General features: G+C 39.2%; 1 protein-coding gene across 1 annotated transcript in view; it reads left to right on the top strand.

Annotated features, from left to right (window-relative positions):
* Positions 1-2,152: 2,152 nt before the first annotated feature.
* The window catches only part of LOC139720119 (signal peptide, CUB and EGF-like domain-containing protein 2), an 82,928-nt gene continuing 69,296 nt past the window's right edge, over positions 2,153-15,784 (top strand). Inside the window, 1 exon segment of the mRNA XM_071631491.1 lies at positions 2,153-2,479. Coding sequence (XP_071487592.1) covers positions 2,168-2,479 — 312 coding nt within the window. The 5' untranslated portion in view covers positions 2,153-2,167.

The raw sequence follows: 15,784 nt of genomic DNA, 5'->3' as shown, positions 1-15,784 counted from the left end.
TCTCTTTTTCGCTCATCAGAAGAGTTCAGAAGGAGTAGAAAGGCTGATAAAGAGAGTTATTTAACTCAAGGATGTTGTAGCAGCATGCACCGTTGTAATCTCGATCCACCAATACCTGCGTTTGCTCTGAATAAGCCACGCAAGCACGGATATCTTACCAGCTCCGAATAATGACACTGCCTTAGTTCTCTGACTGTAAGGGTTCTTGTAACCGAAAATTTTGTCCAGTGTATAGGTTACAGTTCGTTCTTCCAAAGGTTCGTTAATCCGGAAATGAAATGAGGTTCGATATTTTGAAGGTTAGTTAATATATACGAAAATGAAATAAAGTTCGTTATTCCGAATGTTCGACAATCCGAAATGAAAAGAGGTTCGTGATTCCAAAGGTTCGTTAATACGAAACTAAAATAAGGTTCATTATTTCGAAGGTCCGTTTATACGAAAATGAAAAAAGGTTTGTCATTTCGAAGGTTCGTAATTTTGAAGGTGGGTCAGTACGTACAGTCTTTACTTTTTCGGAATAACGAACACGGTGACGAACCTCGTCATTTCATTTTCGAATTTACGAACTTTCGGGATATTAGTTAAAACACGATAACGGACATCACCCGCATGATAATAGGATGACTTCTGTTTTCCTCTGCTTACAATCCCACGAATTGCCTTCATCCCAACACGCATGATGATCATGACAATGGACAGTTCCGCTGTCACGTGACACTGCCGTTCAAGAACCCCCGGATGATTTACAGGTGTCGAATGCACTCGTAAACAAACCAAAACCTTAAACAAGTCATAAGAAAGACAAACGCAGTAGTGGAGGGTAGACGACGCGGTTAACAATCTTCACTTTAGTAGAGATGTTATTCAGTATTCCGTGAAAATTGTTTAAAAATTTTCTTTAAATACTAGTATTGCTTTGGAGACTGTTGTGTGTAGCTTTTATATTCAATGAAGAAGAGTCATCTGGAAACAAATTGTGATTATTTTGTCCACCGGTTTCTGAAGAGGTAGTAGGCGTATCAATAGAAAGTTCGGTGTATTCCCCGCTTTACACATGTACCCGTACATCACCATAGTTGAAGGATGATTTCTTCTAACGTATTTACTGGAAGTGTCGACACGTTTATTGTCACTAGACTGCTGATAAAAGAAGGAGAACATTTCCTTTATCAGGCTGTTCCCGAAATGATATACAGTCATACCTGTTTTTAGCGGCCGCCCACGGGAGACGAAAGAAGAGGATATTGACAGATGGCCGCTACTGACAGAATGTTTAACACGGCTTTTCTCCCGGGGGGGGGGGGGGGGGGGTGTCGTTTCTAGTGGCCGTATACGGCAGGTGGCAGCTATAGACAGGTGACCGCTAAGGCAGGTTTGACTACAGGTCACAGACTTCTTTAACTCCTCATTTACTGTATATGCGATGATGAGATCATTACGGTATCATGGGGAGTGTGCTGTTGACTCTCGCACAAAGGTTGTAGAATTCGTAGACATTAACCCTTTGTCCTCTCTGAATGTCGATTAGCACGGAAAACACCACAGCGTTGTAGACTCTGTCCAATTAGGGAGATGGTCCACCTTCATGGTCCAATGTCCAAAGTGCAGTCATTAAGGCTTAATGCGTTACCCTGATGCTCCTCTGGACCGTCAGGTGTATAAATCGATACCAGGCGATGTTGTGATTATTATGGTATGGTTCCTTAAAGGAGAACTAACGACAATTAAAAGACTACCCTGAATAAGAAAGATCCATTCTTAATATGATTACGATCATTGAATAATCATCCTTACTGTCTGAATCATCTCTTATTCTTTCACCTTCCGCTTTCTGACAGCGCTCTGTCACAGGGACCACGGCCAGAGCCTCTACGAGCGAGAAAGGATGTACCTGGACCTGAGAACAGGTCACGTGGAGGGTAACGGAGACTACATCAAGCTCCTCGTACATCCACGGGCCTCCACGCATCATCGGTGCGACGGACAGGCGGTGCTCAAGATATCTTTCGCGGGTCCCTACCGAGTGGCTCGCTTCTTCCTGGATTACAGTGAGACGCCGCAGAACTGGACGCTCGATATCTCAGACTCGCCCGGTGGGAACGGAATGGGTGGTGACGGTGATGTCACATCCAACATGGCGGAACTTCAAATACGCGACAAGCAGATGCGCGTCTACAGCAACGGGCTGTCAGGGTACGCCTCCGAAACCCTCAACGGAGGCCTGCTCCTCAAGGTTGTGGACGATGTCGTCGACGTCGGAACGAAGCTAAGAATCGAGATCGCCGACGAGAAGATCAGGTGGAATAATCGTGAGAATAGCAAAGGGTTGCTGGAGAGCCGGTATCTCTTCACGCTGAATGGACAAACACCCGAATATGGAGAGTTGGATTACGATATCTACGTCGGACTGAATCGGGTGCCTTCGGGAACAGCTCGGACAGGTTCGGGACTTTGTCGAGCGACAGTTATAATGCTAGCGGAACGAGATCCCGAGGCTGAGAACGACGCGGGTAAGTTCGTCTCTTTTACTATATCCTTTAAGAACAGATAATGCAGCCTGTATAAATCAAGATAAAGCCAGACGCGCTTATGTAGCTGCCGAATTATGTCGCGTTGTTCTGCGCGCAGTAGACTTCTGGTCATCCGCTCTCGTTGCTAAGCTTACGTTGCCACACAAAGTGTATCCATAAATATGATTACGCAAGTTCAGTTGGTACAAAACATTCATGTCGTATGTCGCATCAGGTTGTGATAAATGACAACCAAATCGTTCTTACCTCTGAGAAAACCTGGATTCTTCTTCTTAATTGGAACGTTTCGGAGAACTTAAAAATCCAAGACCTCTCTTGGTTACTAGTGAGTAACATGGAGACAGACAATCATCTTGCACAGTCAGGTAAGTTTGTTTAAAGGGATTGTACAGTATTAGTGGAGATGAGAATTGGGCTTTTAACTTTTTGTGAGATAGGCCTACCAAGAAAACACTTATGATATAGTACAGAGCATACCATGTTAAGAGGAATTCAAAGTTTATTTAATGAAAATTGGGTTTGGAATGACTGAAACATCCAAAAACAAGTAAAACAAAGCGATCGTATTAAAATGTGGGTCCCACACTTTATTAGAATCACACTTTTTTGGATATCTCAGCCATTTCAAAACCAATTTTCATCAAATAAACATTTAATTCCTCATAGAATTACATGCTCTTTCATATTTCATAAGAGGTTTCTCCTCATCTCACCAAAAAATGTTAGAAACCTGAAATTAGGTTTCAACCAAAACTATATGATCCCGTTAACTTACACGTGAGGCTCAAGAATGGTAGGTTGTACAAAATGTCACCATCTGTTCTATCGCATGGGTTACTCAAATATACCACGGATACCTCTTTCCAGGTCCCTGAACATAACATCGAGCTAACAAGTTGCCCGATTACGCACAACTCCACACCGCTTTATAGTGTCTTCGAGCTTCGGGCGTGCAGTCAGGGAGGTGAGCCTCCCTGGTGCAGGAGACCATTGTACCCGAAGTGCGCTCCCCAGGTTTCTTTCGCGCTGCTTTCCTGACATGCCACAGTTTTACATTGACATGTTCTCCCATGTTCCTTTAATGGGGCACATTCTGACTTGCAATCATTTGCAACTCTTTGTATAGGATGTAATCCCGAGACTCCAAACCATTGCTCTCTCCTACAGTGTCCTCAAACAGGATTCCTTACAGTTGGGCCTATGTTTAAGGGATGATATAGTTTAGGTCGGGATGGGGAATTCAGCTTATAACTCTTTGCGAGATGATTAGAAACCACTTCTGGAATTTTAGAGAGCATCTATTAAGAGGAACTCATAGTTTATGATGAAAGTCGGTTTTTAAATGGCTGAGATATCCAAAAAACAAAGTAAAATAAAGGGATCCTAATGAAATGTTGGTCTCATCTTTCATTAGGATCGCTTTGTTTGCGATATCTTAGCCATTTCAAAACCAATTTCCATCAAATAAACTTTGGATTCCTCTTAGAATTGTTTGCTCTTTCACATTTCACAAGAGGTTTGTCATTCATTATCTCGCAGCTGAAGTTGGTAACCTGAAGCCTACTCTCAACCAGAGCTACACCATCCCTTTAACTTGATTTACGAGAAGTAATCTATACTTATAAGTAAGCAGCTATGGGATCGACGGCCTTTAAGTTTAATTGTTTAATTCCCTGCCAAGAACGAGGCAATGAGGAGTGAGCACCTTGCATAGGGGTACAACGTGTCAAATTAGGAGATTCGAACCAGGAACGTTGTGACTGATAGTCCATGGTCTTATCCACTGAACCCCAGCAGCCCCTGTTTGGAAAAAGGCTGCATGCCTATCAAGGCAGATACCCCCTCACCACCCCCACCTCTCCGATGACGGGACGATGGAATCAGTGGAAGATCTAGTCATGATTAGTCTTGGCATCTCCATTCTGTCCTAGAGGTCATGACTGCCTGGCCTAATGGCTAATATCAACAGATCCCGCGGCGTTGGTAATACTTTGATTACTCCTGGTCGATGGTTAGGCGATAGTTCCTCTGAGTCCTCTCTGGGCTGGCGTAGTCTGGTTGGCCGAAACTTGGTCTTTGACACTTTGCCTTCTCAAATCTCTGCTCTATACAGTCAAACCTGCCTTAGCGGTCACCTGCCTATAGTGGCCAGTGTACGTCAGCGACGACCAGGACTATGTGGTACTGAACTGACCCTCCATGTTCCCAATACCCGCCTAAAAATGTATGGGGATAGAGCCTTCTCTTCTGTTGCGCCACGTTTGTGGAACCCACCAGTCCAGCTTCGGAATTGCAACAGCCTCAATACCTTCAAGTCTGAACTGAAGACTTATCTTTTCCAGCAGCTTTGTGAATGGTGTGTGACACTTTGTGGCAGCTGGGCGCCTTTGAATGTTTCTACAGATAAATGGCGCTATATAGATGCTGTTTCATCATCATCATCATCACCTGCCGTATGCGGTCACACCCCCCGCCCGAAAAGCCATTATTAAAGACCCTGTCTATAGCTGCTACCTGTCTGAAAGCCACTTTTTTTTCGTCTCTCTTGGCCGCTATAGACAGGCTTGACTGTATTGTTGTAACTTCTGTGGAAAGGAATCCCCGAAAGCCAGCTTCTGCCTTTTAAATCACACGTTTATCAACCTCTCTTTTTTATTATTATACTACACTACGAAGTGTTTCGGAACCCTGTAGTCACAACATAACACCACAAGCACCATGACTATGTAGCCATAGCGGTTTATATATCCTTTGTTATATACCCGTTCTTTCATTGTTGTTCTTTTCAAGCTTGAAATGTGAACTGTTTTTTAAATAGAAAAATTGGTTACATCGTCAAGCTCTCTACACTAAACTTTATGTGTGTTTTTATTTTTGGTGGCAACGCTAATAAAAAAAGAAGAAAAATTATGGTTATAGATATTGCTTGTAGTCCAAGCTTCTACAAGTGATATACTGTGGCAGAAAAGAAGGAGAAAATCTTCCTGTGAAAATGTCATTGTAAAGAATTTACTTCAAATTGAAAGTGTTTTGAAGCGAGGCGCATAACCCGTTGAGGCCTAGTCCCGAGGATACTTGGGCAGGTGTCTATGGGAAACGTATGATATCTGTACAGCAGTACTGCAAAATCAGCTCGTCCTCAATGGGTTAAAATGATCCATGCCCAGTACAGACAATTTCGATATAATTATCTTCCTTTGAGCGCTTGACATTAATACATCTATTTATAGATGACGATCAAATTCGTCGTCGTTTTCTATACTTGGCGCATTTCTTGGAAGACCGCTTTGATGGTTTAGTCCATTTAGATGAGGATGTAGACTTTGCTGATTCTGATGAAATAATTTGTCAAACGAAAGTGACTTGCGCCGCATTTTACAAGCCGCCCCCACTCTCCCCGTCGTCTCATATCGCAACAGGACTGTTTGAGATTCGCAGCCACAATGCCTTTCGATTACCGACTTTCGCAGAAATGTAGGCAATGATATACGACGGCTACCAATTTTCCCTCAGTTATGGAAAGAGATAGAGGAAAGAAATACTTGGTTTTCTTTGTTTACTCTTTTTCACTTTCGCCTTAGATGGAGACGGTGATATATCAACTTAAAGGAGACCTCCCGATGATTTTCAGACTTTAGCATTTGAACATATAAAAAGTGGTTATACCTGGGTAGGCCTAAAGAGCTTCAGAAATTATAGTGATTGTGATGAGGAATAAGAATATTTTCAAAATTCGTTCAAAAATCACAATGAACGGGGATGATGACATAACGACTTCACATAAAAATGCATGGTTGGATGCTCAAGAGAGCAAAACAAAAGAATAAAGCATGCATAAATTCTACACAGATGAAGTTGTTAAGCAGGTGGTAAGGTAATGTAATGGAAATACACTGCTGCATTAGTGCAATATGTGAGCCTCTTATGTTATTATTCTTGTTCATTTATCTTCTTAAGGACCACAATAATTCCCCAAATCTACACGTGACATTATTGATACATTATGTACCACATGAATGACGTGAAATTATGTAAATCATCTTGAATTCCCCTTTAAGAATGTCTAACATTTCTACTATTCACCTGCAGGGACGTGAGTCCTACGTAACGTGACAAAAATTTCCCACAACTCTTTCCTTTTACCCACGTTGATGACTCGTGGGCTGTATGATTCCTGGGTGTCGAACTAGTGACGTACACGTGCACTCGCTTCTTTTACTGCCGCTAAGTGTTATAAACCATAAAATTATGATTTTACAAGGCAATTAATAGATTTTGTCTTCTCATCTTCTACAGTTACTATAGAATAACGAAACATAATTAATATACGTATCAACACTTACTGATTATAGACACGACTGTAACATACACCTACAGCTAATGAATATTGAGCAGTGTATACTCAAGGATACGGGAAGCTACCTCATGTTCCGTGGTTAGTACTAGGGGGAAAGATCTTGTTTGACTGTGTGCGCCTCACAGGCAGCCCTCTAAGTCTGCTCCAGTAGATGTGTCTCTTTACTTGGTTATAGATAATTTCAACAATAACATATTTTTCTAATGTCGTATGTGTTTTGAAAAAATGAACAATTTCAGCTTTTGAGCTGCATGTTCTTGTTTTCTTGCGAATAAAGCTACATTGAATTAAAATTGAATTGAATTGAAAGATCAAGTGGTGAAAATATTTGTGTCAATCTTCATGCTATACTCTCCACGTGCATTCAAACTTCCTCTAACAGTCAAAAACTTGTCAGCAGTCCCCCACCTGATTAGTATTGTGGACAGTCTGTAACATGCGTGGTTGGAATTGCCTTTCCCATTCTTTACAGCCATTTTATATGTTTTAAAACTGTTTATCGTCCCGGTAAACCTCTGTCCAGACTAGATGGAAGTTTCGAGAAGAAGTGCACTCGAAATCGGAGAAAATAAAACTATACAAAATGTACAGTCGTCATTTCTAAGGGATAGCTAGACAACATGCAAGAGAACAATGACAATGTGCTCTTCTTTTTTGCCGACTGGAAAACGGCCAAGTTCCTCTTTTGCCCTTGGCTTTGCATTTGTTAAATCAATCCGTGTTGTCTTTGGCCCCGTCTGCATATATCATATCTTCACACCCAAAGTCTTACTCATTTAGCTATGGGCTGGAGTACCATCATCCTCCTCTTGTCGAGTCCTCAGAGTACAAGAGACGGACCAAAAATAGAACTGTAGGTAAACAAACTCTCGCAGTTTTCCCGGCGCGAGAAAAAAAAAATGAGCGCGTTTTCAAAATGACTCAGTAATGCATCTTGTTTCCGCTTCTTGTAGTTCTAATGATTTCTTTCAAACATGAAACCTCCATTAGGCCACTTTCGCTTTTTTTTTAATCGTGGGTGACAGATGAACGAACGCGCAAGAGCCCTTGAGCAGTACGTGATTCCATCTGCCCTCTTTGTGCTGTATACTGATTGTCTACAAAAAACTATCATAATCATAATTATGTAGTGTGGTAGTATCATATTTTGAGCATAGAGTGCATTGTTGTAATTTTAAATCGTTTTAAGAGTGATCGATATTGAACCAGCCTATATTCCTTTCCTCTCAATTGTTTCATTCATTAGACTACTTATATTGTTCAAATAAAAGTTAGTTTGTTTGATAATTGTGATATAAATGAGTTTTCAAAATGAATCAGTAATGCATCTGGTTTCCACTTCTTGTACTTATAATCATTTTGAGACTTTCAAACATGAAATCTCCATTAGTATTTTTTTTTTTTACATGCGTGACAAATGAACGGATGCGCAAGAGCTATTGTATTTATAGTATTACATATACATGTACATATAACATATACATACAAGCATGTTTATATCTTTGCTGAATAATACAAAATCAATCTATCACTTGCACGTGAAATATGCCTATCTGTGAGGTGAAAATCTGACTTGTATTTTCATGAAATAGCTTTGAACTCCCGTTTAAGATAACAATTAATACCAGACACAAAATGAATGATGCAGAGACTTTCAAAGAATGACCATTTTTGTTTTCTTCAGGGTACATAATATGTAAGGATAATTTTACCGCAAAATACGCACCAAACTCCTACGCTGTCTATATTTACAATTATGATAATTGAAAGACTACAATATTATCTGCCAAATCTGTAGTTAAGTCCTCGATACTTATTTTAAATTCAGTTCAATTTTAGCAAATCTTTTGACACTTCTAGTCAAATGGAGCAAACAAGGTAATACTTTAGATTTTCAGCTCGCATTTCAATGATGAAATTAACTTTGATAAACTACTGCCCATTATTATGATTATCTCTGGGAGCCAAGTACCCCCCCCCCCCCCTTACGATCCCGAAGTCTTGTGGCATATGAAAGCAGTCATTTCAAGTTTCTCCGGATGGTATCGAATTTTACATGAGATAAGACACTTATCCTTTAAGAGAACTCAAAAGCTTAAAAAAGAAAAACAAAACAAAACAAACTTTAGAATACTTAAAAGAGGTTCTAAAACGACGGAATGAATGACCCTAAACAAACAAGCAAACGACTTACCCAAACCAACAAACCACTCTCTCAAATTGTATCGAGCCGAGAACAAAATCTAAATATTGCATTTGAGGGAATACCGATAAGATACGTAGCTGTGCTTATCTTTTATTGTGCTATTTCTTAGTTTTATCTTATAAGATACTTTTTTTTATGATTCTCAGATGACTTAAAATAACATCTTAAGATGAACGCTATTTTTTGATGTTTTCCTAACATCTAAAGGGAGTAATACCCTATTAAGGAAACCTATAAAACATATTTATTTATTTACTCTTGAGCCAGGATTTCTCAAGCCGAAAGAAATTGAGTTCCAGTGGGGTCTTGGGAGAAAATCACAATTCATATCAACATTTTATTTCATTTCATTTCATATCATTTATTTTCCATATTCAATCAATAATAAAAATATTGCAAAGTAATAGTAAAGATTTGTACAAGCATGTGCAATGGCATAATGGGATAGTACAATGAAGCAATGAAATGATTGGATGACGTATGATTAAACTCACGTATGTACACCTGCACATACATACACATATTATTTAAACAGTATACAAATATATTAATCTTCATGAAATCAATGCAAACTGAAATAGCACTAAGTAGTAGGGAATACGGAGGGAATCTGGAAAAAAAAAATCACATATATAAAAAATACATCGCAGGCCTATTCAGAAGTTTGACAGTGCTTACATGGGCGCGAGAAATAACAAGAAGTATAATGTATATGACAATAAAATGACTAAGATATTCAAAATGCACCTCATCATTACCAGTATGGAAAGATAAAGGGACTTAAGCTGACTTTTAGATAGCGCTGAGTCAAACAACTGATAAATGAACGTACGAATTAGGGAAAAATTACGAAGAATTTTAGAATACGCCTCTTTCAATGAAACTATGATTAGATAATTATTTGTAATCGCGAATTTTGTGGAAGGTACAGGATTCTGGATGACAGGTACAACGCAGGATGAGTAAAATAACGGAGAAATGAGGGTGGAAATTGGGGGAAATGAGGAAGAATTTCATTTGAATACGCCTTTATCAATGAAAGTCTAATTAGATAATTAATTGAACTCGGGAATGCTGCCGAAGAGACAAGTTTCTGGAGGACAGTCACAGACACAACGCCCTCCTTGACAGGCGGGCGAGTGGGTGGCAGTCTCCTTCTCACACCTACCCGGTTCTTCGGAGGAGGAGGAGGAGAAAAGAAGATATAACAGACGGATGGCTGGTGTTGAAACATACAAACTCCAGCCAGACAGAGAGATTCCCAAATGCCGTCGAATTCATATTGATTCCATTGTCTGCGAGCCGTAAGGAATGCCATCTATGGGGGCTCTCGTATCGAACTTAAAGGCTCGAGTAGCTCGGCAAAATGTGATTTCAATCTCGAATGTCCCGATCCCCGCTACTCTCTCTCGTCACGCCAGCAAAAGACATGCATGCACGCTAATTATTACTGCCTGGAGCGGCGCATATTTCTCAAGGTTGCCGTAAACTATCCCTTCGTCCTAAGTGTGCGTGGGTGTGACAATTTCGCGGCTTCCCGATTCTGTCACCGCCCGTTTGCCTTGCATTCATTAAAGTTACCTAGGATAGGGGGAGACATTTCTGTTGTATCTTGTCCACGAGGTATACAATCATATAATATTCTGACACGATAATGATCAAGCATTATTATTGGCGTGTGATTTGAGGAAGGAATGGCAGCCACACAAACATAATCAGAAACTTAATTAATTTCATGCTTTCATTAACTTATTTTGATTGATTGGAATTATAACTTTTATTTACTGTACATAACTATGATATCACGTTCTTTTGTTTAACAGTTGAGCCGAGAAATGTGAGACCTTGCATCATGTATTCTCTTTTATTGTACATTTTGTATTTCCGTTTATTGATGATGGAAATAAAGTAAAACTGAATTGAATTGGAATTCTGTTCACTTATATGAATCATCTCCATAACATTTTATTTTTCCTTTGATAGATATATGGTGTGGTATTAGATAATGATTGCACTGGAGTTGTTATAGTTGATATTGATCTGAATATCTTGAATTATTTGACAATACTTTATTCAGAGTATACAGTTTTTAAGTTTTATTGTTCATGTACTTCTCTAAGCATATTTCACGAAATATTACACATTCCATATAATACATTCATTGTAGATAGTTTTATATAGTGTCCATGAAGAAATTGTTATGGCTGGCGATCCTTATTCTTAAGTTGTAAGGACCACACTTCCAAGGGCGTTGTCAATAAAGTACATTGGACTCAAGCTTAATCATTCTGACGTTTTTAGTAGATACCATACAGCATTTACGACGAGCCAATGCTACATTGTATAAGTGTTAATAGCGTAGGAGCAAATTCGTTTATTTAAAGAGTGAAAATTAATGTTTGACTCACTTTTTTTTTCTGGTATACTGCATGATTTCGGGCGTGGTGCATGGCGTCTTTAGTTGAAAGGAGAGAATTCTAAGTCAAATATGCGATTCCTTCGTCAGACAATCGTGGATATCAGGATATTCTTGCCAAACGGAAGTTCATTAGAGGAGCCATGACGTCAGGGTAGGGAGGAGGTGACGTCACAATTAAAGAGAAGATACTCATTGACGCTCATTCTCGGGAGCCGGCGCGTTTCAACACTATCGGCTGGCCTAACGAGGGCGCGGTTTCTGCCTCAACGACACACAATAATCATTCATTTTCCTGAAAAAAAAAGATGGGAAAGAAACACATTCTGGTGGCGCCACACTGGGATGCCTTACTGCCGGGGCCACCCGCCCATAGTCTGCCTGTCCAATTCGAACATTTTCTTCGTTCTTCTTCCCTATTCTTCTTGTGTTCCACACTGTTTTTTAACCTTTTAATTTGACGATTTCCCTTTTTCCATGTTCTTGGTTTGCTTCATTACTATGCAATGCCTCTTCTGCCACTTTTGTGTCTTCCATTCTTTTTTATTTATTTTTTTTTTAAGTCGACGAGCAAAACTAAGAGGGGCAGTGACCCACGTGTTCTTACAACGAACTTTGTTGGAAGCTCGAGCGGAAGTTTAAAGCAACATATCAGCAACCTTTCCCTTTGAATGATAAACGATGTGAATCTTCCAAATTACCTTGGAATTCCTATAGCGATTCAATCATCACACGGCAGCAACATCTTGCAATGACTTGCAACTGTTTTATCTGGTTTGTCCACTGATTAGTTTGAAATGAATGACACAATATATGCAAATCTCCGAAGGCGACTGCGTTTTCACTCGTGTGATTACCTTAAAAGGGGAATTTCAGACGATTTTTATAATTTCACATCATGTAGTATCGATAGTGGAATGTACAGAGAATTAGCGATTTATTGTGGTCCTTGAGCAGATAAACCATAAATACTCTGAATAAAGGTGATGACATAACAAGCTCACATATTCCAGTAATGTAGCAATGTAATCCCATTACCATGCCACTTGCTTAACCACCACTTGACCAGTGTAGAATTCATTAGGGCTTTCTCCTTTTATTCTGCTTCCATGAACACCCATTGATGCATTCTCATATGAAGCTGCTATGTTATCATCCTCGCTCACTGTGATTTTTAGAAATTTAAAAACACTCTTATTCCTTAGTCCAATCACTGTAAATTCTGTATAACCAACTTCTAGTTGCTCAAATGCAAAACTCTGAAAATCACCCGGAGATTTCTTTTAAAGGGATGGTATCGTTTGGATTGAGAAGGAGGATTCAGATTTTATCTTTTTTTCTTAATTTGTTTAATTAGAAGCACTTATGAAATATTAGAGTTTATACACCTCTGCAATGGGAGGAATTCAAAGTTTATTCGATGAAAATCAGTTTTGAAATGGCTGAGATATCCTAAAAACAAAGTAGAATAACGTGGGTATAATAAAATGTGGGTCCCACCTTTTATTAGGACTTTTTTTTTGATATCTCAGCCATTTCTAAACCTATTTTCATCAAATAAACTTTGAATTCTTCTTAAAATTCAACACTCTTTCATATTTCATAGGAGGTTTCTCTTTTTATCTCCCCCAAAACGGTGGACACCTTAAGCCCCATCTTAACCAAAACTACATCACCCCTTTAATATCAGGGAGGGAATGTTGTGAGTGCCGCCCCCAATGTTGGTGTAATGTTACCGATGAATTACGTCACATTCTTGAGGCAGACTGGAGCGGCGACACGTTGACTTGCCGACGAACAAACTCATACATGACATCCCTCAAACCAAATTGCGGACAAGCCACAGAAATGTGACCCCGTCCTCTCACGGTAAGAACAAATAGTAGAAAAGAGAAAGAGACATCTATATCTATCTATCTATCTATCTATCTATCTATCTATCTATCTATCTATCCATATATCTTTCTATCTATCTATCTAATATATATACAGAGAGAGAGAGAGGGAGATATAGACGGGGAGATAAAGGAGGGAGAGAAGAAGAAGAGGAGAGATAGTGAGAAAAAAGTTATAATCAATATTTTCACTTTGTAGTATACTCGTCTGGGTTTTACTTTATGTACATGTTTCGTAAAAGTGGAAATGGTTGAAAATCCATCTCGTTCCGGAATTCCCCTTATTCCGGTTTGCTTCGTAGTCCAAACAATAATGTGACAGAATCAATAGCTCCCATAATTTAAGAATCATAGACAGATATATGGACAGAGGTTGAAATTTACAGATATTTTCCTTATTTCGGTTGCTTCACAGTCTCAACAATATGTGACAGAAACAACAGCACTAAGATAGGTACATAGCCAGACTGATGGACAGATGTTTGAATTTATACGTTTTGTGTTTGTGCATATGTTTTTCAATTTCTTTACTAATACACATTGGAGATGACAAGCTAGCTCGTATACGCAAACCATTGTTGATTTCTGTTAAGGGTCAGTTATTAAAGCAGTAGGAAACCAAAACTTCGTACCTGTCCTTTCAGGTTAAGCTAATTGATCCCAGCGTTGATCAATAATGATAAATCCTGACAAATTTTGTCCTCAAAGTGCCAAGAAAATCTATCATAATAGCTGTAGATCATAAGACGCTGCTTTTGATATAAGCAGCAGATTGTGATATGGCGATGTCAACTTGCTGTTACTCATTTTCTTTCATGGTATCTGCCCACCATTTTGTTTCATTATTCTTGTTATTCCTTTTCATGGGTCAAGTCGTAGTGTCAGTAAACATGCTTGTCAATTCTGCCAAAGTTAGGGTCGCTTTTTCGGCGGTTTTCAGAGCATAAAGCTTTATATCATACTGTTATAAATATAGTCTTTTTTATTTTAGATGTTGTATTATGTCCTCTTTTTGTCCTATTCATAGACAACCTGGAGAGTTTGCCCACGCTTTCAACGGTTTTTATCTTGTCGCGCAGTAAGACCAAGCTGTATTTATGACGTCAGATATTAAAGCGGTAATGTGCTTTAACCGTAATCTCGTATAGCCATATTATATTTACGCTAGTTTGCGTCAAGTTTAGGCTTGTGGGAGTAAAATGAAACATGTTAGATTTCAAGCGCGATCTATATACTAGCTCGTATACATGATTTACGTCACATTTAAAGTCGATTGAAATAAATAGGGTACTTTTCCGAGCATTGACCTCAACTTCAGGGGTCGAACGTGCAAACGGAGGAGAAGGGGGGGGGGGGGGTAGGGTCGGTGAAAAGACACAGCCATGACAAAATCAGAGTAACCTGTGTCAGGTTGCCTGACCGAGTATTACGTATTTCCCCGAATATACGTTCAATCCGCAATATAAGCGTAAGCTTTGCTTTTCTCGCATACGTGAGTACTCCGAGCATTACAATGGCCATTGCCTGCTTTCATACTATGCATATCTTGTTTTGGTTGTAAATAAAACATATATTTTTGATAGGTTGTCATATCTTCATATGAAGCTTGACGTCTAAGACCATTGCACGTCAAACCGATACTACAGGTATGCGGGATAATCGAAACCAATGTAATTTAGCAACCAATATCAACAATTTCGACGGCATTCCGCTGAGAATAAGGAAAGTTTGGGATTACTATTTTTCTTCTCTATAGCAAATGCAGTTTTTCTGAATTTACAAAAGAGACCGAAACGACTTCACTTGTTTAATATTTTCCTCTTTTTTTTTTTTGTCCGCCGGAAAATTCGTCTAGTGCAGGTGTGACTTGTATGACGTGCGTTACCCCAGATATGGAGGTAAAAGGTCAAGCAGCTACATTCTGTAGACGGTGATAACATGCAAAAGCTTTGTCTTTCATCGGGAAGTTTTCTTTTCATTTCATATTGCTTTAACCCGACGAACATCGAAAGCAAGAACACGATGTAGAAATCTGTGGAACTTTACTATGATGTCACTGAGATAGATTGAAAGTATTTCCATTTGGGGGTATTTTGCGAAGGAAAACGCATCCGGTCTGAAAGAAATTTAAAGAGTTTCATCAAAAAAAAAATCTTCAATGTTAGATATACAGTGAAATTCAGAGCTGTCAATTTAAGCGAGCCAAAAAAAAAAAAAAATCTACAGCGAAATCACATAGGATCTCATAAAATGGGTTACACTGTCAATCAATGTACGTAAAATCCTCTTCACATAGTGATTACCGGTACACAAACAAGGTGTGAAGTGCATAGAAATTTCAAACGCTTTTTAAAGGTAAGCTGATCAGATAAAAAA

The sequence above is a fragment of the Diadema antillarum genome, unplaced genomic scaffold (assembly GCF_040938485.1).
Source record: "Diadema antillarum isolate AM-2024a unplaced genomic scaffold, OU_Dant_1.0 scf00000122, whole genome shotgun sequence".
In the NCBI taxonomy this organism is placed as follows: Eukaryota; Metazoa; Echinodermata; class Echinoidea; order Diadematoida; family Diadematidae; genus Diadema; species Diadema antillarum.
Note: the sequence above shows the minus strand (reverse complement) of the source record. Positions and strands in the feature narration are given on the sequence as shown.